This window comes from Merops nubicus, unplaced genomic scaffold (genome assembly GCF_000691845.1).
Source record: "Merops nubicus isolate BGI_N331 unplaced genomic scaffold, ASM69184v1 scaffold44753, whole genome shotgun sequence".
Classification (NCBI taxonomy): Eukaryota; Metazoa; Chordata; class Aves; order Coraciiformes; family Meropidae; genus Merops; species Merops nubicus.
This window is the reverse complement of record NW_008600466.1, coordinates 7,080-32,091: the sequence shown is the minus strand read 5'-3', so window position 1 is coordinate 32,091 and position 25,012 is coordinate 7,080. Positions and strand designations below refer to the sequence as shown.

General features: G+C 53.4%; 1 protein-coding gene across 1 annotated transcript; it reads right to left on the bottom strand.

The window, feature by feature from the left end:
- Window positions 1-279: 279 nt before the first annotated feature.
- Window positions 280-24,302, bottom strand: AIFM3 (apoptosis-inducing factor, mitochondrion-associated, 3; the record flags this gene model as incomplete). Its single annotated transcript, XM_008937700.1, has 13 exons — window positions 24,272-24,302; window positions 17,245-17,458; window positions 13,806-13,915; window positions 13,004-13,113; window positions 11,818-11,862; window positions 10,481-10,577; window positions 8,695-8,807; window positions 5,820-5,906; window positions 4,550-4,641; window positions 2,727-2,857; window positions 1,512-1,627; window positions 1,114-1,185; window positions 280-343 (listed from the first exon to the last, which is right to left on the bottom strand). Coding segments are annotated over exons 1-13 (1,282 nt in total), but the record flags the coding sequence as incomplete, so codon positions are not given.
- Between the last annotated feature and the right edge of the window lie 710 nt (window positions 24,303-25,012).

Genomic DNA, 25,012 nt, shown 5'->3' with positions numbered 1-25,012 from the left:
AAAAAAAAGGAAAAAAAAAATCCATTTGAGGCTTTAAAAAAAGCTTGAGAAACTGCTTTGATTTTTTTTTTCTTCTGGAAAAAACTGAAACAGTTGCTGTTTTCCAAACATATTTTCAGTGGCATTTTGGGGCGCAGGCTCTTTGGTTTGCTGTGCAGCCTGGGGGTGGGCAGCTGAGCGGGGCTGGCACGTCCCCCCCAGCCCCAGGGACCCGTCCCCACCACGTCCCTCCAGCTTCTCCCTCGCCAGGCACCACCAGCCCGTGGCACAGCCCCTTACCCACGCCCAGGACACAGACGTCGGCACGCAGAACCTTCCCACTCTTCAGCACCACCTCCTTCAGCTGCGGGGACACGGGGGGGACCACCGTTATTTTAGGGGGACAGAAGCCCTGGGGCAGTAGGAGGCAAGCTGGCAGCGCTCTCCACAGGTCCAAGGAAGAGCAACGGAGCTGGTGAAGGGCCTGGGGAACAAGTCTTATGAGGAGCGGCTGAGGGAGCTGGGGGTGTTTAGTCTGGAGAAGAGGAGGCTGAGGAGGGACCTTATCACTCTTTACAACTCCCTGAAACGACGTTGTAGAGAGGCAGGCACTGGTGTCTCACAAGTAACTAGTGACAGAACACGAGGGACTGGCCTCCAGCTGCTCCAGAGGAAGTTTTGACTGGACATTGGGAAGAACCTTTTCACTGGAAGGGTTGTCAGGAATTGGCCCAGGCTGCCCAGGGAGGTGGTGGAGTCCCCAGCCGTGGTGTGTTTTGAAGCCGTGTAGATGTGGTGCCTGGGGATATGGCTTAGAGGTGGACTTGGTAGAGTAGGGTTAATGGTTGGACTCAATGATCTTAAAGGTCTTTTTCAACCAAAGTGATCCATGATCCTATGATTCATTTCTACACATGCAGGTTGACTGTAACTCCTTATAACAGCAGCAGGAGAACGGTGGGAACAAAGAAACCATCCCAGACATTGCACTGGAGCACCTTTGCCCCTGGGGACTAAATGAGGTACATGAATTTCAGGGTTTAGGAAAGAGGAGACGGCAAAACCTCAGCGGTGGAGGGACTGGCAGCCCCAGCGGGGTGCCACCATGGTGCCCCCAGGGAGCCCCCACCCTACCTTGCCCTCCTGCTCCCGCAGCTCCGACACCTCTGTCTGCATGTAGAACTTCACCCTGTTGGTCTCAAACATCTGGAGGGGGAACAAGGGACAAAACAGAGGCCATCAGAACCCCAAAGCACCCCAGCTCCTGGTGTCCCTCTATCCCCTGCACTGCCCCTGCCCTGCCCACCCTCTGGGCTCACCTCCACCTCTGTCCCCTCCTCGTGTCCAAAAAAGGTGCTTTACAGCACATGGACCACGAGAGGGAAGACACAGCCCATTCTTCCTGCCCAGCGACTGCTACCATCACAGCTTAATCAATAAATGTCGAGCAACAAATTAATGAGTGCAGTCAGTGGAAGAAGCAGAACCCACTCTGTCCCCAAAACCACCCCCGGGTGGGAAAGAGAGGTCACCTTCATCACAGCGCGGCCAACCCTCTCCCCAAAGGACTTCTTGAAGGGCACTTCCTCCAGCTCCACCAGGGACACCGAGTGGGCCCTCTCCGACAGGTAGGCAGCCACCTCCATCCCTGGGGGGCAGAAGCAGCTCTGAGTGGCCACAGGAAGCCCCCCAGTGCTGCAGTGGAGGAGCAGCCTCGCCCACGCCTGGCTAGGGAGTTTGAGGCTGCTCTCCTGGGAGACCCGAGGTGCCACCAGACCCGGTGGGCACAAGGGACCACACTGTTTCAGGTGAGACTTATGAATTGTGCCAATTTGCTCATGGATGGAGATTTCACAGATAAATCATGGTGACGTCCCAAAGTGCTCGGGAAGCTGTAGCACTTGGAGCAGTGGCTCTCAGATGGGGGGAACCTTCCTCCTTCTTATCTTCCTCTTCCTTTTTCTCAGCAGAGATCCTGAGCTGTGGGCTGGAAACAGCCCTTGTGACCAGCTGTTTTCTCCAACCAGAACGGGAGAATTTTGGTGCTGACAGTTGCATGGGACCTTCACCAAGACATTTTCTAGGTATGGGTCTTTGTTTTTGGAAATGGATCTTTTCAATGCCTTGCAGTTTGGAATTTGTCCCTCCCACCACCACATGCTTTTCTGAGGATGGGGTTGATTGCATCACTAAACAGGATTTTTTCTTTCTAAAGAAGATAAACAAATACCTAACATTTTATACTAAATCCCTGACTAAATAACCATTTATGCTTAAGGCTTTGCAGGACCCACAACAATTTTGTTAGAACTATATCAAGCAAAAAGAAGAACCATCAAAGAAACTATTTTTCCTGCATATCTTAAAAATTCACTCTGCTAGAAAGTAAAAGAGGAATGAACCCACAGGCTTTCCCCAGCCAGCTGGACCCTCCCAACTGAAGCCAGATCTAGGCACACTGGATTTGAAACCTCCCATGCACCAGTACTGGACTTGCCAGGTGGTTTTCAAGCTGGGACAGCGCTGTCTGTGTCCACACAAGCCGAGTGGCTCAGCCTCCCCAGTGAGATCCAGTTCCTCAGCACAGAGAGGTCCTTACACAGGACAGCCAGCTGGAACTGGAGGCTGGGCTGCCCCGAGCTCCTGTTTGCTGGGGGGGTTACCTCTAACTGGGCAGTGACAGACTGGGGGAGGCTCTGGGGCCGTCTGCAGGAGGATGTGGAGCCGAGAGGCAGGCGGCTGCTCACCCAGGAAGGATGCCCCCACGATGACCACGTTCTTGCTCGTGGCCAGCTTCACCACCCGGTTGGCATCTTCGGGCGTCCGGATGTTGAAAACGTTTTCCACCTCCTTGCCTTTGCAGCTGAGAGCCTTGGGTCTGAAAAGCACACGCTGAGGGTGATATGGGTGCTCTCCTCGACGCCCTGGGGGCAGTGGGGACTGCAGAGCCACTGCTGGGGCTCCAGCAGCAGCACAGCCTTCCTGTTTTGCTACCTTTGTCCGGACTGGAGACACAGCACAGAAAACCCCCAGTGCTGGTGGACAAGGGCCAGAGCATGAAGCACAAACGCTAGCCCAGTGAGGCTGCTGGGTAGCCCCACCCTTGGGCTGGCGTAGCCAGGGCTGGGGCAGTGCAATGCAGGATGGGCACTGCTTTGCAAGCTTCTTTTACTGCTGGCATCTTGTAGAATCTTCAGAAGCTTACCAGGATGCAGAGAACTCGCTGTGTCCTCCAGCAGCTGCTTTGCAGCCAGATATTGAATGCTCCATAAGCCTCTGCAGACACAAGTCCCACCCTCTGTTCCTAGGAACCCGCTGCTGATGTGTAGTCACCTCCTCCCTGTGCCCTGACTGGAACCTGGGTGTTTTTAAATATCTGGCCCCTGCAAACATGACTCACAGCTGGAAATGGGACAGATGATGCTGAATTATTTAGCATCAAAACATTTACCCAGTGTACCAGGAGCTTGTGCATAAGGATTTTGAAAATATTGCTAAAGGCTTAATCCTCTTTTGAACCTAAGCATTAAGCTTTCACTGTCAAGAAAGACCTTAAAGGTTGGCAGGAAATGAAAGGAGGAAATTCATATGGGTGGGTTATCTGATTGTCAGGGCTGACTATCATCAAGGGGTGAAAAGAAGAACAACGAGGTAAAAATGACCCCTAAAAAAAAAAACTGAGTTACTTCCATTTCAGAGGCTTCTGTTGAAAATTTGTGCAAGGTCTTGGGCACTGATTTCAATAGTCTAAGATGATGAGCTCAGTGGGAGTTGCCTGATTCTCTCCCATACGCTCTTGAGCCAGCCCCCAGGGAGCAGCACAGCATTAGGGTGCTGCTGGCAAATTCACAGAATCATAGCACCATTAAGGTGGGAAAAGACCTCCAAGATCATCAAGCCCAACCGTCAACCCAACATTGCCATGGCCACTAAACCTTCTCCCCAAGTGCCACATCTACATGTGTTTTGGATCCCTCCGGGGCTGGGGACTCCAGCACCTCCCTGGGCAGCCTGGGCCAAGGCCTCACCACTCTGCCAGGAGAGAAATTCTGCCCAAGATCCAACCGAAACCTCCCCTGGGGCAACTTCAGCCCATTGCCCCTTGTCCTATTGCTGATTCCTTGGGAGAAGAGCCCAACCCCCACCTCACTCCAGCCTCCTCTCAGGGAGTTGCAGAGAGCCAGAAGTTCTCCCCTCAGCCTCCTCTTCTCCAGACTAAACACCCCCAGGTCCCTCAGCTGCTTCTCACAATCATGTTCCCCAGACCCCTCCCCAGCTTCGTTGCCCTTCTCTGGACCCACTCCAGCCCCTCAAGGTCTTTCTGATCCTGTGGCACCCATAGAGATACAGAGATGTATATGATATGGATCCATGTGGCGATACATAGACCCAGATCCATACAGACCTCGCCAATAGGTGTTCCTCACCTCTTCTGCAAACCACTCTTGCAAGTAAATTCAGAGTCCAAATCCAAGCACCATATTTGTCCCCTCATCCCCAGGCACAAGCTCCACACGCTCTCCGATAAAACAGCTTCTCTTGAACTTGAAAATGTTTGTGTGCAGCTTACGTGCTTCCAGTCGCTATCAGCAGCTTGTTGTATTCCATCTTGAACCCATCCTTGAACACGGCTGTCTTGTTCTTGATATCCACAGCTGCCACCTGAAATCATTCCTAAATCCTGTTAAGGGTTGAAGCCACAGGAGTTCACCAAGCTCCCAGCCCCAGCAGCTTGTCTGGTAGGGTTTGGTCCCCTCTGCTCCTGTCCACAGCTTAACCAGCCTAGACCTTAAATATTCCTAGCTGCCTTTTCACAGATCCATGAAGATCTCCCAGTATGAATAAAAAATGGGGAGAAATGTTTAGCCCATCACTGTCTGCCCTCCTTGCAGGCTGGCTGTGCTCACCAGAGGCCAGTCAGCCGCCCCAGATCCGGGTGAGGATGGTCACAAGTGGCAAGTCAGAAATGATGGTCACCACAGTGTGGGCACAGGGCGTCCTCTCTGCCACGAAGGAATTGCTTTCACAGGTTTTGAACAACCACAGTGTCATGGTTACAGGGGCTGGGAGCAGTTTATCCTTATGTGGGTAGAACCAAAAACTGTGTATTCTATACCCTCTATGTCACTGCTCATGAGCTGTTAACAAAATCATGGGTAGCAGCTGCCCAGGACAGACCTCACACCCCAGACTATAACAGATAAGGAAAGAGGTTCAAGGTCAGGGGAGATGTTAACACCTTCCCACCCAGCAGGAGGAGTCCTCCCTGTTAATGGGCCCATCCATGCCTCGCCCCATGACTCATACAGAGCTCCCCCCAGGAGCTATTTCTGTTTAATGGACCATCAAGGACCCACTGCATGACTCATAGACTGATATCAACCCATTGTGAGATGCTCCTCCCAGGGGGAGGAGCCAAGTGCTCCCACCTGGATATAAACTGGGGTTCAGGACAGCACAGGGGGCCTTACCCACTGGATTTCCAGAGGACAAGAGCTCCCAGATCTTTTCTATGAGACCACTGCTCCATCTGAACTGCTACCACCCCCCTAACTACAGTGTCAGTTTGTATTCTGACTCTGTCTGTGGTTTTCCTTTGTATTATTGCATTTATTTTATTTTTTCCTATTAAATTGTATTTCTGACTTGGAGTCTCTCACTGGTTTGCTTTCAAACCATTACACACAGGCAACCTGTGGCATAAAACAGGGCCCTGGGGGAGACCCAACCTCTCTGTGGTGGCACCCATCGAGCCGAGAGCTGCCCTGTTCCCCCGGCGCAGCCTTCGCGTGCCAGGGCTCACAGAGGGCACCCCAGAGCTGCCCACGGGACCCCCTCACCTGGGTTTCGGTCAGGAGCTCAATGTCGTGGGTGCGGAAGAACTCCTTGGGGCGCAGGGCGATCTGCTCTGGGTGGGAGTCCATCGACTGCAAGAAAAGCCATTTCCTCTGGTGAGACCCCACCTGGAGCACTGCATCCAGTTCTGGAGCCCCCATTACAAGAGGGACGTGGAGCTGCTGGAGCGTGTCCAGAGAAGGGCCACGAGAATGATCCGAGGGCTGGAGCAGCTCTGCTGTGAGGACAGGCTGAGAGAGTTGGGGCTGTTCAGTCTGGAGAAGAGAAGGCTCCGAGGGGACCTTATTGTGGCCTTCCAGTATCTGAGGGGGGCCTACAAGAAAGCTGGGGAGGGACTTTTTAGGCTCTCGGGTAACGACAGGACTAGGGGGAATGGGGCAAAGCTGGCAGTGGGCAGATTCAGGCTGGATGTGAGGAAGAAGTTCTTCCCCATGAGAGTGGTGAGACCCTGGAATGGGTTGCCCAGGGAGGTGGTGGAGGCCCCATCCCTGGGGGTCTTGAAGGCCAGGCTGGATGAGGCTCTGGGCAGCCTGATCTAGTGGGAGGTGTCCCTGCTCATGGCAGAGGAGTTGGAACTGGGGGATCCTTGTGGTCCCTTCCAACCCTGACAGATTCTGATCTGTTTTAGCAGAGGACTTTGGAGCCCTAATGGCTCACTGGTTGGACTTGATGATCTTGAAGGTCCCTTCCAACCTAAAGGATTCTATGATTCTGTCAGCCACTGTGGGTGGAACAGGCAAGTGGGGAAATGCCTGTTATGAGCCAGCCACGGTCTGAAGTCGGTCCCTAGGGCATGGGTTAAGGGTTGCTCTACAGGGGATGGAATCAAAGCCTGTCCAAGTAGAAGTCATCCCAGGACGCTGGCCTGGGCTCTGGTTCCTTCCCTGCCTGCTGCAGGGAGGAGGGGATGCAGTGACAAGCTAAGGCAGGATCACAACACACATTTCTGAGTGTCTGCAGAGCAACTCTCACTGCGGAGCAGCTCCTCACAGCATACACAGGTTCATAGGAGCAAAAGAAAAGCCCCATTATTTGGAAAACAGCCGGGTGCCAGGGACATGGAAGCTCAAAAAGCAATAAGAACAATCAGCATCAACACAGCAAGGGCAACACTTTCAAAAGCACCCCAGTTACACAGCACAAAGTTCCCTCGAAAGCTGAGGGGGGGGCATGTGGCCTGTATCTGCTCATCTATACCTGCAAGGTAAAGGTTCTTGCACTTCCCACCCTCCCCTGTTCTCTTGGGGGAGACCTACATCACCTTTGCATGCAGGGTTGAGCTCACATAGGATTTCATCTGTCCGGTCTCTGTGGACACGACCTGAAGACAAGGTGAGCACCAAGTGAGCTGCACACAGGCTGCTCCATGCTCCAGGGCATCCCAGGGCCTGCAGCAGGGCAGGGATGGGCACGGCCACACCTGTGCCATGGCCAAGCTCTGCTCCATAGCACACAGCAGCAGCATCCACCCATGCCATGCAGGTGTGACACAGCCTGGCCTTGACCCAGGAGGGACAGAGGACACAGGAACCAAGAGCTTCCCCCTTGTGCAAGGTCCTTCTCCCTGAAGGTGGCTTGGTCAGGGGCTGGGGTGTGCCCTGCAGGACACCCCCTTGTGCACACCAGGGAGCAGGTCATGGTCCAAAGGGGACAAAGAGGAACAGTCCTGCTGGCCCTTGGACAGGCTGGTAACAAGCACCCAGCAAGGCAGAGGGAGGGCAGCGCTGCAGTTTCAGGAGGCCAGAAGTCTGCTGCTCACAGCTTCACGTGCTCCCCCTCTAAGGACACTTTCCAAGGCTAGTCCCACGTGCAACAGGTTTAAGAAAAATCCCTGTTTTTTCCTACCTTGTTCCCAAAAATTTTGCCTTCTCCTCCATAGGCTTTGTGCACCTTCCAAAAGCAACTGCAGCCAGAGCTGTTTAGTGGGGAGTTTGACAAAACATGTCTGACATCTCTGCCATGAGAAGTTCTTGCTCTTTAGCAGAGAATGGAAAAGGCAGTCAGGCTCCCAGGGCAGGGGCAAGCATCCCAGTGAGCTGCCTGGCCGGGCTCCTCCAAGCCCCCCAGCAAAACCTCTGTGACTCCTGGGTGCAGGTTTCAGCCAGCTGCCTCTCACCCCAAGCAGGTCTTGTCCAAGCACAGAGGTGGCTTGAATACTCTCAAAATGCCACATTTTGGCCTTCCTTTGAAAAATCCATTTGCCTTGAGGCTGGAAGCAGAGTTTGCTGCTGTGATTGTGGAGCACCATCCCCCATATTTAAGCACCCCTGACATAAAGGGGAATACTTGTGCCTCCTGCTCTTACATTATCTCCAAGCTTCAAGCTCAAACGCTGCTGTCCAGCCTGAGCTGCTGACTGATATCAAGTCAGGCTCAGGAGTCAGTGATAAAAAAAGTGTGATCAGAAGATCAGCCTGTGCCTACAAAATGGAAACGTGTGCCAGAAAAAGTGATCTCTGCAATCAAGTTACCAAGTCGTGATGGTGACTGACAATCATACTCATCATGGTCTGGAGCATCCTGTGCAGTATGAGCCACACACCAAAAAAACCCAGCAGACAATACAATTTTTCGTATGCCCTGAAGGTTTTGATCCAGAAACATAAGAAGATCCAGCCAGGTACAAGCTGGTCAGGGCAGCTCTTGCTCAACCCATGAAGAACAGCCTTGTTTCTGTGCTCCTAGTTCAGAGTCTGAACAATTCCTCCTTTGTGTTTCACATTTCAGCCACCAACAGAAGAGAAAATTCAAGGGAAATCCAAGACAGAACAAATAAAGAAGCAGAAACATTCTGCTCAGTGGGGAAAAGTCTCAGGGCAAATTTTAAAAGTCGGGGTGGGGCTGTGGCATGATACAAACCTTACTGAGCTTGGGCCTGTCGTAGGGCAGGTGTCTGTCCATGGTGCACATGACAATCCTGTCTGAGAAGCCCTCCTGGCGCAGGGTCTCTGCACAGACCAGTCCAGCTGCCCCTGCAGAGAGCGAAGAGCCAGGCGTGTGTGGGCACTGAAAGGTCTGGACCCCTTGCTCCTAAACCCCACCAGGGCTGACTCCTAAAGCACCGTCTCCGCTAGCCCTGGCCTGACTTCGTGGCCCTTCCCAAGGCAAGAAGCTTGCAGGGGTGCTGGTCGGGCAGGAGGAGAGACCCTCTGTTTGGGGAGCATGACTTTAATCTTCTGTAGGACTCATCTGTCCCTCAGCTACCACGAGCCCAGGAAGAGCACACCTGAGTGCTGCCAACACCTCCAGAGCTCACAGGAGGTCCAGGGCACGGGTGGGCACTCCAGCCCTTGCACTCCCCTGGTCGGGTAAGGCTCTTGCAGCTTCCCCACCATGCACTCAGCTCCTGGTGGGCATATGGCCCAACACGGAGGGCAGGGAGTCCTCCCTTCTTCACAGCTCGAGCCTCGGCTGTGCCCTTCACTGCAGAGCATTTGGCATGAGATTTCTTGGAGGCTTTTTTGTTTGCTTGTTTACAAACACCAAAAAAAGCCAAAATAAACAAAAAGCTGACATGGGGCACGCTGTCCTCCTGCAGCCAGGCAGCCTGAGGGGCATGTCCCTTCTTCCCTGGCCAAACGAGTGAGATTGGAGAGCTCAGGTGAGAAGTGCTGAGTCTCTTCTCAGCCAAGGAAGCCTCACTCAGTGACGAGTCCTCTAAGGGCCACAGTATCTCTAACACTAAAGCTGGACCTGACAACCTGCTCCTGTCGATGGTGTTGGTGGCAGTGGGAGAAGGGACATGTGAGCAGCCTTCCCGGGCATGCTGAGCTGGGGCTGGCACTGCACTGGTGCCAGGACGACCCTCACACGGGCAAGGGGCTGTGGCCTGCTGGGCATGGCTGGGTGGTCCCCAGTGCAGGGGTGATGGGTAGTCCTTTCCCAGCATTTCTTCCTCACAACCCCAGCTTCTGCAGCTTAGGTCACAGTGTGCTCCCCATTTCCCCAGCTTGGATCTGCTGACCTGGGGGCTATATTCAAGTGGGAACAGCCTATATGCTGAGAGCAGCCATTCCCACCCAGCCCCAGGCCCAGCCTGTGTCTCCCTCCCACCCTCTGCTTCACCCTGACGTGGGCCAGCCTAGCACCCAACCCACTCCAGAAGCAGGCAGACGTGGTGGGTGGGACTCACTCCATCAGCCTTGCTACAAAAATTGTGTTACACAAACAGAGCTGGGAGGTTAGAAAGGATAGCTTGGCACTTTCACTGTTTCATGCAGGGACTTGGAATTTTCTGTGAAGACTGGAAGAACTGATTTTCAGAGAAGAACCTTGAGGTGGGAGCTTTGGAGCTGCAATGGGATGAGACAGAGATGTGCAGGCTCCAAGAGAAAAAGGTGTATCCACATCACAGGATCACCTGAGAGGACTTTACGCTTACCAGTTGTGGAAATCAGGGGTTGCTGATGTATTTGGGGAGGGTTCTGGGCATCTGCTACAAAGGACTGAGACAGGGAACTACAAAGCTCCACAAACCAGAGGCACAGGGCATCTCTGGACAATCAGTGTGTAGGACAGAAAAGCTCAGGACAACCCTCTGGCCTGCCCCTTTGCACAGGGAGGGAGGCAGGAGGAGTGACAGAAGGTGCAAGGCACAACCCCCCCCTGCTCTCCACACACCTGCCCAGCACATCCCACCCCATACCTGCACCGATGATCAGCACGTTGGTATTGCTCAGGTTATAGTTGCTCAAGGAGATGCACTTTGCCATCATCTTTGTCCTCCTCTGTGTCTGAAGAGCCTGTGCCACCAAAACCAAGAAGAAAAGTCATTATCTTTTCTCAGGTCTAACCAGGGTGGCCAGGAATGGGGACAACAACACTAATGGCATAAACCAGCTTGGATAGAAAGGGGACAACTGCGTCCTTGTAGCCAGCAAGGCCTCCAAATCCACGCTCTCCCAAATGCCTTTCCACCACCCAGCACACTACCCCCCTACGAGGTACAAATATAAAATAAATCCATCATCATCTTCTGCAAATTCATCCAGGGAATGTGGGAAAAAACAGGAGAAGCAGCCCAGAAGTGTCACTGTGCAATTCTGCACCAAACAGGGGAGATGGAAGTGAAGAAGCCCTGTCAGGAACTCTGTCCTGAATCTGAGCAGAGCTTGAAACCCTCTGATGTCCAAAGAAGCTGGTGGGTCTGTCCAACCTACCAGAGCATACCTCTGCTGAATGCACAGAACCCCTGTTGCCAGCCATTGGAGGCCAAATTCATTTCTGGTAGAGGGAACAGGCTCACCCCTCCTCATCACATCCCACCCAGGGTGGAGTAGAAGTGCTGCCATTCAGGTGACCTCTCCGGTCTAACCCAAGTGCTGTAAAGGCCTGGCTGTGTCTGAGTCCCTGTTTTCACATGTCCACATGGAAATGTGCATCAGGAGGTGGCTTAACATGGAAATAAAAATGGCAGTTGCCTGAAAGGGCTTCATTCTGTGTCCTACCTGGGGGATGAGAGTCCTGCCTGCCCACGCACCAGGTTCCTCTCTAGCATAAGGAACCCTGGATCTCAAGAGGGAGCACAGATGACCTCTGTCATCACCACGCTACATTCAGACCCAGCAGACAAGGACAAAAGGCTGCTGGAAGAGAGCTGGTTCTATGGGCCAGCTAAATTAAAAGTTATTATGACCTTAAGGAGACATAGGACATGTTCAGGAAAAACATCTAGTAAGGTCTCTTGAATCCATGGACACCCCAGCTCGGGTGTCCAGCGACTGCAGGAAGGCTGGGGGAGTACAGGCAGGATGGAGGGTGAGGTAACACCTCTGCCCCGCTCCAGTCAGGCCTCCACACAAACTTTGGGCTGTTGTTTGAGGCAGGACCTTTGCTTCACCTATGTTGGGTGCTCTCGCAACCTTCTGTGCAGGAGCTGCTTCCCCTGCCAGAGAGCCCAAAGAAAACCATTTCCCTCCCACTCTCACACAGAGAAAAAAGCAAAAGCATGGACCTTGATTTTGGGATGCAGTGACCCCTCACCTGCTTGCTCGCTCGGATGTACACCTTCTCCTTCTCAATCTTCACCTGAGGGACAGACAGCAGTGGTTGTCAGCACAGTGAGGGGTGACTCCCTCTGTGCAACAGCTAAGACAGAGATCTCAGCAGGTTTTCTGCCAGAGTGGCCCAGGCCATGGCAGGGCTCGCCCCAGCTCCCCCTGTGGGATGTCTTTGGTTCCATACAACCCTGCACCAGTGGTCCGTGTAAAACCCAATTTCTATCTCAGGCTTATGGCTGATTTCTTAGTCCCACCCCACTCCTGCCTAGTCCCCCCAGACTGTTCACCTCCAGCCTCAGGGTTCCAGGAGGTATCTGATGCCCATGGGTGGATGCAAGAGCTCCCAAGCTCATGACACCAGGCTGAGTGGTGCAGCTGATGCTCTGGAGGGATGAGATGCCATCCAGAGGGACTTGGACAGGCTGGAAGAGTGGCTCCATATGAACCTCATGAAGTTCAACAAGGACAAGTCCTGCCCTGAGTCGGGGCAGCCCTCGATATGAGCCCAGGCTGAGGGTGAGGGGCTGGAGAGCAGCCCGAGGAGAAGGCCCTGGGGGTGCTGGGGGTGAGGAGCTGGCCAGGAGCACCCCCAGCCTGGGCTGCCCCCCCCAGCAGCGTGGGCAGCAGGGCAGGGAGGGGATCCTGCCCCTCTGCCAGCTCTGAGGAGACACCCCTGCAGTGCTGGGGCAGCTCTGGAGTCCTCAGCACAGCAGAGCCAGGGACCTGCTGGAGTGGGGCCAGAGGAGCCCCAGCAATGCCCCGAGGGGGGAACCCCTCTGCTGGGAGCCCAGCAGGAGAGAGTTGGGCTGGGGCAGCCACAGAGGAGAAGGCTCCAGCTGGGGAGACCTGCTGGGGGCTGCCAGGGCTTAAAGAAGGGCTACAGGAAAGATGGAGAAAGACGTTTTCCCAGAGCCTGTAGCAACAGGGCAAGGGGCAAGGGCTTTAAATTAAAAGTGGGTAAACTTAGGTTGAACACAAGGAAGGAATGTTTTATGGTGAGGGTGATGAGCCCCTGGCCCACGTTGCCCACAGAAGTTGTGGTTTCCCCATGCCTGGAAATCTTTGACCCTGCTCATAGCAGGGGAGTTGGACTAGGTGATCTTTAAAGGTCCCTTCCAACCCAAACCCTCCTGTAATTTCCTCTGCTGCTGCAAGAACAAAGGTCTCACCTGGAACCTGGGCAAGCTGTCCAAGCCAGGGAAGTCCTCGATGTCACCTGTGCTGATGCTGAAGCACGCCCCGTGCCAGGGGCAGCGGACTCTCCCTCTGGACAGAACCCCTGCAGGACACAGGGCAGAGCAGAGGTGGTGCTGCCCTGCAGCTGCCTCCTGCCCCAAGGCTGGAAACCACCACAGCTCATCCCACTTCAACCAGTAACACCAGCAACGTTTCTTTTTGCTGCTGAAAGAATCCCATCAGCCCAAAGAGATTCCTCCTTCCCCACAAAGAGGATTTTCATCAGCAGGGAGCTCTGGTGTTGGGGTTTTTTTTAAGTCTCAGTGGCCTGAAAAATCATAAGGTGATTTTTTTCTTCCCTTTGAGACATTTTTTCTTAAATTCCACAGTGGCTGGGAACCAATAAACAGATATGGAAAGCCCCACCAAACCAGGCTCTGCGTGGGGAAAGCGAGCTACAGCTCCTTCACACCACCCAAGAGAGGTTCAGCTCCAGCTGAATAATGGAGGAGGAGCCAAATTTAATGGTGTCCAGGTCATTTTGGTCTTCAAAGTCACCCAAAGAAGCCCCAGCCCAGGGAGCAGCGGTGGCAAACTGGGGTCACCAGCAAGAGATGTGTTGAAGTGCTCTCAGGAGGTCTGTGCATCCCCAGCTCTCTGCCCACGCCTTGCCCCCGTGAGAAGATGCCAAGGTGATGGCCCCATGCCTGGGGCACAGCTGGATGAACACCAGCCTGTCTTTTGCCAACACTTTCATGCCTTTGGTTAGTGTCCTAGGAGGTGATGCAGACTGACCTTTGACCAGCGGAGCCCCATAGTGGGGACACTTGTGTCCCACGGCGTGGAACTCACCCCCCTCCTTGATGAGCAGAGCCTTCCCACAGCCCAGGTCCACCTCCCGCATCCTGGGGAGGAGAAGCACAGAACACACATGGCAGAGCATCCAAACACAGGTCCTCAGCCTCCACCCCAGCCCTGCTCCTTGCCTCCTGCAGCTTGCTGGTTTTTTGACCCTCTCCAGGGATGGTGATTTCACCACTTCCCTGGGCAGCCTGGGTCAGTGTCTTTTTCAGGAAAAAAAAATATCTGCTGGCCATGGAGGAACACACAGAGACCAGCAGTGAGCCCTCATTTTGGACACAGAGCTGCTGTTCCCTGGAAGCTTCCCCTCCTCCATCCAGAAAGTCTGTCCCCACACAACTTCACGTTTCCCTGGAAATCCCAGTTGTTCCCACTGCAGGAGTGGACCATCCACACCCCGAGCCTAGCACGTTGCATGTGGTCTGCCCAATGCACCACTGTGCACACAGCAATGCTGCTCATGCACCATAGGTCCCAGGGGCTCAGGAGGCTGGGACTCCCTTTGCATGCACCTTCCTCCTGGGGTAACATCCCAGTTCTACCCTGCCACTGGCACCCAGGCCACAGAGAGGCTCCTCCCATTCTCTGCTTCACAGCCATGCAGATGAGGCCAGGTCTCGGGTCACCAGCACCCCTGTAACACCTTCAAACCCACCTTGGGCAAGTCTTCGTGTGGGTGTCTGCTCTGCTGCCATCAACTGTCCCACTAGATCAATGGCAAATGCTCCATTTCCTCCCACCCCAGCTCGGCTCATTCTGCTCACCCAGATCCCTTGGGAGCCGTTTCATCCCAGCACCTTGGCAGCCCCAGTCCCCAGGGATGCAGCTCTGCCCCCACCCTGCACGGGGCACTTGGGGGCCCTTGTCAGCACAAGGGGGATGGAGCAGCACAAGTCCTGCTGCATTCCTCAGCTGTGCAGCACCTCAGATAAAACCTGGTGTTAAATGACAGCCATAACTCTGTCCCAAGATAAGATAAGATAAGTGAAAAAGTTTACAACTTACCCAAGGAACTCTAAGACCCTAAACCAAGCTCTGGTGTCTTCGAGGCAGCTCCCAGCCACCTGCAAGGCTGCCGGGGCCGTTGCAGAGCAAGCCAGAGGGTGATTTACACAGCACTGCTCCCCTCAGCTGTTTATTCAGTGGGGAGTTTGTCCTGTTGCCCCACTCCACTCCCCACTTGGGAAGCACTGGCTAAAACTCAGCTCTAGCCTGCAGAGGACCTTTGCTCAGGAGGTGGGGGAGCACTGGGGACTGTTTTCTCTCTGCAGCTCATTGGCCTCCCCCAGACCCTGCTGGGAGGCTACAGCACTGCCAGAGTTTATCCTCCGGTGTGTTTGGTTCTGCTGACACCACCTTGATACCAGGAAGACAGAAAGGGTGGGCAGGAGTTCTTTGTGCTTGCAGACTCCACTAACACAACGCAGAGGTGCCCGAGCCCTCATGCCAGTGCCCCGTGCCACTGCTGTGTCCATGCACAGCCCTGCCCAGCACAATCCTCAAGAGAAGCAACCCAGAAAATCCCTCTGGGTCTCAGAGCAAGAAGGGATACCTCTGGTCTGGCCCATTGCTTACAAGAGCCATGGGACCTTCTTGCAACACCTGCATTTTGAGCTAGAATCAGCCTGCTAGGAAAACATTCGTTCTCAACTCAAAATGTCCAGCGATGGCCCGTGCACTGCTGAGCTTGGTGGTGGCTTTCAGCAGCTGAATGGACCTGTGGCTGAAGTGTGAGACCAGGTTCCAGGACGATGCCAGTCTCTAGTCCTGGCTCTAGCTGAGGAGCTCCACACTACAGCCACCTGCAGCCAGCAGTGTTCTCACAGACTGTGTCCAGCCCCCTCCTCACCTTCCCCACAACCAGCAGAGATCTTGGAATCTTTCCATCTCTTACACTGCTTCTTTCCAGCCTGTCTACTGCAGCCCTGATTGTCTAATGTCCTTCTTGCACAGGGGCATTAAAGCAGAGCACACTCTTCACATCACCCCAAATGTGAAACGAGCAGAAGCTGCCTCCATCAGCACTTAGGGTCCAGCCCTTAGGCTGTGTCTCAACACTGAAACAGGACCCTCTCTCTGCAACCAGTGTTCCCCAGGAGGGTGTCTGCTCTTTGCTTTGCCCCAGCCTCAATGCAATGCTGGTTGCTGCCCGTGCTCTGCCCCAGGTCCCCTTTTCCATGGCCTTGCTTTCACTGCTTCCATGCATGGGAGGCAGTGGCTTGCCCATCACCTCCCAAAAGCAGCCCTGTGCTTGCCTTCCAGTCCAGTCTACTGGCCCCTCACTCCTATCTTTCATGGAGGAGGCCATTGGCCTCCAGGTCTTGGTGGTTCTCCAGCACTTCTCTGAGCTGCAGCAGAACTTGCAGAGTCAGCCACACATCATCACATGAAGATTTAACTCAACAGAGTCCAGTGCATCCCTTTGCAGAATGGGCTGATACATAAATTCCCATCACAATGAAAAAATCAGTTTATGCCTGGATTAATTCCTGGCCAAGATCAGCTGTATGAGATTCAACAAGGCCAAGTGGCAGGTCCTGCCCTTGGGTCACAACAACCCCAGGCAACGCTCCAGGGGTTGCCCCAGGGGAGGTTTCAGTTGGATCTTGGGCAGAATTTCTCTCCTGGCAGAGTGGTGAGGCCTTGGCCCAGGCTGCCCAGGGAGGTGCTGGAGTCCCCAGCCCTGGAGGGGTTCAAAAAACATGTAGACATGGCACTTGGGGACAAAATTTAGTGGTCATGGCAATGTTGGGTTGATGGTTGGACTTGCTTATCTTGGAGGTCTTTTCCAACCTTATTGATTCTGTGAACTTACTTAATTTATAGCCCATTAAGCCCCTTAATTTAGCATGAAGTAGCTTGGATCACATGGATCATTCTACAAGATTATCACAAGCAACAGTTCAATTTAAAGCAAAGAGCTGCAGACTCCTGCTTTGTCCTACACACCTGACATCACTCCTGCAGTGGGATAAAGGCTATTTCACACTGTTTTCTGTCACAGAAGAACAGAGCCCACATGATCTGCTCCACCCTGCTCTGTCTACTTTGTACAACTACCTGGGCTATAAACTGAGAGAAAATGGTCAGGGTTGTCTAGTGCAAGCTCAGCAGAGCCTGTTGAGAAACACTGCTGCAGAACATCCCCTCTTTCTAACACAAGTCCCAGGGCAGAAGGTGCAGAGAACACCAGACCTGCTGGTAAAAAACAGTTGTCACGTGTCCATGATGTCATTTTTTTTAAGATTTAAAAGAAAATGTTACTTTACTAAGTCAAGTGATCATCTCCAGAAACTCTAAAGAACAAGGTGTGGGGTTCCGTTTGGGTTATAAAGTCTCTCAAGTTACACCTGCAACAATTTGAGGCACTTACTGTCCGTTCTCCAGGTCCTTCACGTGGCACACAGACGCCTCCACCACGTCCTTGGGGTTGTGGTAGGGGTTGCTGGCAATGGGATGCTCCTCCAGGTGATAGTGCCGGGCGGTCCCGTTGACTTTGTAGATGAGGGGGCTGGCTCTCCCGTTGGGTGACATCTCCTCCTTGCTCCTCTCCTTCTCAGGGATCACAACTTCAATTTTCACTTCAACTGCAGGGATAGACAGAGATCTTCACTGAAATGAAGCCGGAGGTTCTGCAGCCATTCTGCCTCTCTCTCCTTCTTTGCAGGGGACTGACAGTCATCAGAACAGGCATTTTCCATTGACTTGCTTGGGAAGCTAAAACTAATATCAAACTCAGCTTGATTTCCCAAGCCCATTATTCCACTGTTCTTCCACCTTTGCGTGCATAAATACATGAGTCATCAGTGCCAAAGAACCCCTCAGGCACAGTTCCTGTCCTGCTCAGTGGAAAACAGCTTCAAGCAGCTAAATGTGAGGTTTGCCAAGGCCACGAGGGCTCAGAGAGACTTCAAAAAAAACCTTCCATTTTTTGTAGATAACATTAACTGAAAGAGAAAGCCAACACTGCGTGGTGTACAAAGCTGCTTCGTTAGACAGAGGCCAGTTAATAAGGTGTTAGAAATATCCAAAATTATCTCTGCATGAGGTTTTCAGCAGAGAGTGAACTTTCAGCAGTAAATGAGAGAAGCAAGGGTTGTCCTTTTGACTTAGGTGTCCACCATCGAGCGGGTTTGACAATAAAAGCATCCCTGGCCTGGGGTCCAGGGGGCCCAGGGATGTGTGGGAGCTTCTTGTGCCACCACACAGCACTTGTGCGTGTCCTTGACCATCAGAGAGGACACGGGGTCCCCTTGGCCCCACCACCACCCTGGGTGCTGTCACAGGGCAGCTCCTGGCACGGCCCAACCCAGCCCAGCCAGGTCACCATCCCCCCCACCCACTGCCTTCATGAACCTCCCAGGGATTGAATAAACCCAAAGCCATTCATATTGATAACCCCAGCAGAGCTCTATAGCCATCCAGGGGGTAAACGCCAGGGACTGAAGAAGTGTCTCAAGCAAATGAGAGGTTGCTGAGCTTTCTCCATCTTGGAAACTTCAGGAACAGGAAAAGCTGCATAGAAGAGACAAATCAAAGCTCGTGACCTAATCAGGATAGGAAAAGGCAAAGAGAGAGCGACGTGCCCCAGAAGAGAGGGACGCTAGAGGGACTTGCCCTGCAGCAAGAGATGGGCACCGGCTTCTCCCAGCTTCATCTGTTGCCCCACATCATCTATTTCAAGTCCCTTGAGAGGATGATGGAAGAAGAGCTCAGAGGGAAGGTCACTGGTTTAGGAAGGGAGGAAAGCAGGTGGCCATGGCCACTCCTGCTCTCCATGCCAGCTCCACAGGGCAGGGGCTGGGGCAGCTCCTCTCCAAAGTGCTAAACCCTTGCACTCACCAGGGGCAGAATTTACTGGGGGGTCTGACAGACAGACCCAAGAAAGCAATTTTCTGTGTACCCACACTGAACCAACAGAAAACGTGAACTCCTGGTGCAGTATTGCAGCTGCCAGCTGTAGGAGTCACTGCAAACCAACAGGCCCAGCACCATGCTGTGTTGCTACACGCAGATTTGTTCCTGGAGCTCTTCTGAAGCAGCCCAGCTCCCTGCAGGCACCCCGCAAAGAGCCCACTTCCCACAAGGCCCCTCTTCCCACAGCGTTTGGAAAAGCAGGCAGGGATTTTCCAGGTCAGTTGGGAAATCAATGAACAGCCACTCACACCTTTTTTTGGAAAGAGTTCTGGTCAAAGAAAGGAGGGAACCTGCAGGGAACAGCCCCCAGCCCGATGCCCCAGAGCTCCAAATCCAGACCAGACTACCTTTGGGTCAGGTGAGCACCTGGAGCTCTCACTGATCCCCAGGCATACAAACCTGCGGGGGTGAAGATGGAAATTTAGCTCTGAGCTCTTCACTTCTTCCTCAGGCAGAAAAACATGTGCCCCAAGCAGCAGGTCTCTGGAACCAGTATGGGACAGCATTCCCAGCCATCCCCACTCAGCACTCACTGACACTGCTGGACAAAGGTCCAGAGGAAAAGACAAAGAGGTATAAAGTCTTCCCCCCTCCTGTTTTGGGCCCCACACTTCACCACTCACCTCCATGGGGGGACAGTTCCCACACACCCCACCCTGACCCTTTAACCACCACCCTCCTCCTCCCTGGCCCCCCTGGCCCCATAGGGGGTGTTCCTCTGGCCAGAGATCTGCATTCCCATGGGATGATCCCTCCAGGAATCCAGGACTCAGTGGCACCCGAGCTGATCCAGCAAACTGCTTCAATTGCCAGCAGGGAAAATGACATTTAAATGCAATATTTATAAACCCAGGTTTAATTCTGCAATCCGATCGGCACGGGGTGGCTGGGCCCAGCACACTCCCTCCCTCTGACAGGCATTTTCTACAGCTGCTAGAAGAGCTTCCTGACCGTAAAGCAAAGCTTGGGAAGTTTCAGGCAGGTGGCTACAGATCTGTGTGGTGGCCAGCTCCTCAGGGACCAGCCACGGCCACCACTGTCACACGGCAGCACCACCCCAGCCCTGGCTGGTGGGGACAAGGGTGATAGCTGTGGCTTCCAGGGCAGGGCAGCTGCTCCCTCCAAGCATCCATCTAGAGATCAGACAATCATTAAGGTTGGACAAGACCTCCAAGATCATCAAGTCCAGCCATCATGACCACTAAACCATGTCCCCAAATGCCACATCCACCCGTTTGTGGAACCCCTCCAGGGCTGGGGACTCCAGCACCTCCCTGGGCAGTCTGGGCCAAGGCCTCACCACTCTGCCAGGGAAGAAATCCTTCCTAATGCCCAGCCAAAATCTCCCCTGGGGCAACTTAAGGCCATTCCCTCTCATCCTATTGCTGGTTCCTTGGGAGAAGAGCCCAACCCCCACCATATATGGAGACAGAAGATCTGTAGATATGGATATAGGTAGCTGTGCCTGCTTGCCCTGTGCCACCAGCATCACTTATACATATGATGTGTGTATGCATGTGGTTTTGTTAACTCATGTACTTTTTAAAAGTATTTGTATTTTTTATCTATGTATAAACACACACACACACATATATATATGAAGGGCCTGGAGGCTGGGGCTGGAAGTATTTCATAAAAATGCCCAAAAAAGCAGCTGAAGCAGCTGAGCACTAGCAGGTGCTAACACCACACATCCACATCCACCCCAGCACTGCCAGCTCTTGCTAGTCAAAAACCCTGAGTCAGCTCACCAAAATCAGAGAACTGCTTAAAATACAGACTCTTGTCAAGACTATAAATTTTGACCCAGTTGTTTGGTTTTTTTTCTCCCAGGTTTTCAGCCTTTAGGTCAGAGCACTGCCAGGACCGCTTCACGCAGACCCAGGAACCACAGCCAGGCTCAATTTATCCTGCTTGGCTTCAGGGTTTTTTTGTTTCACACTGTGACCATGGTGTTTTTGTGCTTCACCTCACGTTGTTAACACCTGGCAGTCAGTCAGTCATATCCCATTACACCTCCCATGAATTTATTCCCTCCCATCACTAGTCACAGCCTTGTGGGCAGCCTCTGCCTGCTTTTAGGCAGGTACCTGAGCCATGAAGCTGGCGATGTTGGCTTTGCCTCTAGGCAGGGCTGTGGCAGAGGGACACGGTCTGTTTTTGTAAAAATTAGGGCAATTAAATGAACCAAGAATTCTTTACCACAGGATTAGGGTCCCAGTATGTCTCAGCGCCCTTCTAGAGGCTAAATTTGAACTAGGGGTCTCAGGCTGTTTAAAGTATAATGGAAATAACAAGTAAATAACAAGGAAAACACTCAGTGACTACAGCAGTGCAGGGGAGAGAGAATTGACATGAGGCAAGAGTTGCCTTGAATCTGGGGGAGTGTGGGTAACATGGAGGTGCCTGGCCACAGGGGATGAAGGCACGATGCCATGCCTCAGGGTTTGCTGCTGTGGGGCTGCAGGCAGAGTCCAAAGAGAACAACAGAAAAGCACCAAGGGTGGTGGTGATGGCAGGACCAGCAGGGTTCTGTGGGCACAGCCAGAAAGCCCAGTTTACCCCAGCAGGGTTTATTTTCCCTCATCCAGCACAGAGTAAACCCCCCACCCCAGGGCATGTTTGGGGTCTCGCTCTGCCCTGCCAGAGCTGTGCTCTCCAGGCATCCCCCAGCCTCGCCCACGCTGCCTCTGAACTGCCAGCCTCGAGAACAGCTACTTTGGGCAGTCTCAGAGAGACTGAAAAATTTCTATTAAAGAGGACAGGGCTAATGACAAAACCATCTCTTCAGATGTGTCCAGCTCTACCCTGCTCAGCTCCCAAAAACCAGGAGGCAGCACTTGCCAGCCAAGCCTGGGGGGACCCGCGGAGGCGAGCTCAGGACACAGCACCCCCTCCAGCACCCCTGCTAGGGGGTCACGTTCTCTGCTTGGAGCCAAACACACCCTCTGGGAGCACCTGGAGACACGGGGGAGCTGCTGCCCTGCCCAGCAGGGAGCACAAGGGAAAACAACCCCAACTTTCTGGGCTTTGCAAGCCCCCTGCCGTGCCTGGCGCAGGGACAGTGCCGCTGGCACACGCTGGGTCCCTTCCCCTCACCCTGCCCCGCAGCGGGTGCTGGATGCCATGCTGGCTGCCAGCTGCCAGCTCCATGTGTGCACCACGCACACGCAGATAGAGATGCTGCAGAGCTGCAGAGCTGGGCTCTGGGGGGGGGACCCGGCACCGTCGGGCTGTGGCACTGGAGGGGACAGGAGATTGCCTCGCTGCTTGAGCTTCATCTCTTCATCAAACCCCCACACAGAGGAGTGGGGTCGGGCGCTGCAGCAGCAGCCAGCTCTTGATCTGCTTCCCAAAAGGTCCTCCTGGTACAGGGCAATGTGTGTGCAATGTCAAGGTTATCTGAGAAATGCTCAAGGGGACCAAGGGGCTCTCTCACATGTAAGATGGAGCAGATCAGGACCTCACATGCATCTTTCAAAAGCGTCTAAATAAATTCTGTTGACTTCAGGCTGCATCTGAAATAGTCCCTTCGTGTCAAAACAGCACTGTTGGAGAAAAGGGCTCCATCCTGCCCCTGCTTCTCATTCACACAGGAGACAGGTGGATTTTTAGAAAGAGGAAAGTCCACTCCTGAGCTCTTAGGGTGCACAGTTCCTGCAAGAAACAGGAATGGCCAATATCATTTAAAGGCTGTGAAACCTCTTTGCCAGAACAATAAGGATCTGCCAACGCCTCTGTTGACCTCCCTGCACCTGAAGGTTTCAGAATGACCAGGGGCTGTGGAAAGACTTGTCAAAAGCCTTTGAAGACTGCTAATCAAAACCAGGGGTGCAGAGAGGACATGGCATTGCAGGATGGCATTTCCAGTCCTTTGGCCCTGCTGTGCAAATGCAGCTCCCCACGAAAACCTGCAGCTCAGGGAACACACCTGCAGAGTGCTCTGCGTCCTCCACCAGTCCCAGGCTCAGCACAGTCCTGCTGATGGTCTACAAAATAAAGTGGAACTCCCAGCAGAGATCGTTGCAAGTTTAGTAAACAAAGGCTTTTATTCCTGGATGCTTAAACATTTCTGGGGAGGACAGAAAACCGGTGGGGTTTCACAAAAGAAAACTTGCAGCCTGCAGTGTCCAGTGTCCATCACCTTGGCACTGCAATAACGTGTAAAAGGGTCCCAGTATGGGCCAAGGGCAGGCAGAAAAACACCTTTATTTTCTCCTGGTGCCTTGCAAAGGCAGAGGACCTCACTCAGTGGATGCTTGGTGGGTCACAGACACAACTTACAACTTGTATTGCCCCTCTGAGCTTCCAGAGTGCTTCAACCTGAAATTCTCACTGCCTGAGGCAATAAAGACAAATTGCCAAAAAAAAAGTCCCCAAAAGACATTTCTTCCACCCACAAAGGCTGCATGTGGATGCTGACTGATACAATAGATCAGTGTGACTATCTCAGATCACAAGCAGGTGATGGGGACAGGGTCATCCTTCAGCTCCCTCCAAGGTGGCCAAAACAAGCTGGGGGACGGGAGCTGCAGCAGCACTGGCTGCACCAGCCCAATGTGTGCCAGCATCGGTCCCTGGGCACCAGCACCAGGGCAACGTGGGTGCTGCTCGGTATGGTGAGCCTGGGTGACCACGCAGGGCCTGCTCACACCCACACTGCCCACCAGAGCTCAAGACAAGGCTTGACGATGACACTGCCACACCAGAGCTCCATAATGAGGATGGTCTGCCTACACAGCCTGCCCTGTGCTACACGTGCCCTCCTCCGCCAAACCACACAGAGCAGGGGGCACATCCAGCCCAGCCGTGGTGGCAGCGTGCAGGGCAAAGGAACATCCTTCATGCCCAGGTGCCTACAGCTGCCTTCCCCATCAGAGGCAGCAAGCATGGACAAGCTTCACCAAGAAACTAATACCCAGAGTTGAGCAGCTCCAGGACCTGGCCTGGGTGGTGGGACTGGGAAAGCACCAAGAAACCAAGCAGTAGGTGCTCCTGCTCCTTCCCTGCTCATTCCCTTCCAGCGGGGACAAGATTAAGGGCTGGCCAGTGAGTGGCAAAGCAGTGGCAGCAAGGAAGGTGCTGGGGACAGGGATGGGGTTGGCTGTCACACAAACCCACCCGGGGGCACGATGGTGGCAGCTCTGTCGCCAGGTGCTGCGGGAAGCCAGAAGCAGGGAGGGTGGTGGGGGCAGGAGGAGACGGGACAGGGAAGGGCAGGCAGGTAGGGTATAGATGGGGCTGCACAGTGCAGGCTGAGGTGCCCTCCTGCCCACCCACCACCCCCAGCACCCCAGCACAGCCGTGCCCCTGCCCAGCTCCCTGCCTGGGAGCGAGAGCACAGAGGAATTTGGGGGGATTAACGGCCAGTAATCCTCCCTGCGGGAGCCAGAATTAACATTCCCCTGGGCAGCGGCCACCACCGCTGACCTACTTCTCCCCACGGGGGTGGCAGGGTGGGGGCATGGCTGGCGGGCACTCACCTGGCTTGGGCTTGGCGAAGCATCCTCCCATGGCGCAGGCAGGGGCAGGGGTGGGTGGTGGGCACGGCGGGCGGGTCAGCGAGGCCGCGGGCACATCCTCGCATGGCACCCTCTGCTGCGGGCACCCTCCGGGACCTGGGGGAGTTTAAATTCAATCATCCTCCTGGCAAAGTTCAAAATGACAAAACCCCTCCGCTCGTCTGTGTTCAGACTTTAACAAGTTTCCAAAGCCCTGCCCTTGGGAATTAAATCTCTAAGCACAGAGGTCACAGCTTAAAGACAATGATTAAACTATAAATACATTTCAGTCAGATTTTTTTTCCCTTTCATTTTTTTGGGATGGAAAAAAAGAAATCTGCTTTATTGCTCAGTCCTGCAAGCTCCCCCTTTCCAGCAATGCTCATTCCTTCAAAAATCCCATTCATTTTGGAACAATTATTTGTTTGAGAAAGAGTTTTCTATATCAGGACATTTTTGACCAAACAGTTTAAGTAGGACAGGTGAGCAGTTCACTTTGTGTTTATCTCACTAGCTTCAACTGATAGTGCTCTCAGACTTGGCGCAGACTGAAAATTTGGATAAACCTCTTCCCTTCAGTTCCTTGACTGAAACCAGCAAAGAAAGATTGAGACAGAACAGCTAGAAAGAAAACATAATGTTTAATTAATTTTACCCACTCATACCTGTACTTGAGCCGATTTACTATGGATTTGAGATATATTTTTCACAAAGCCTTCTGAT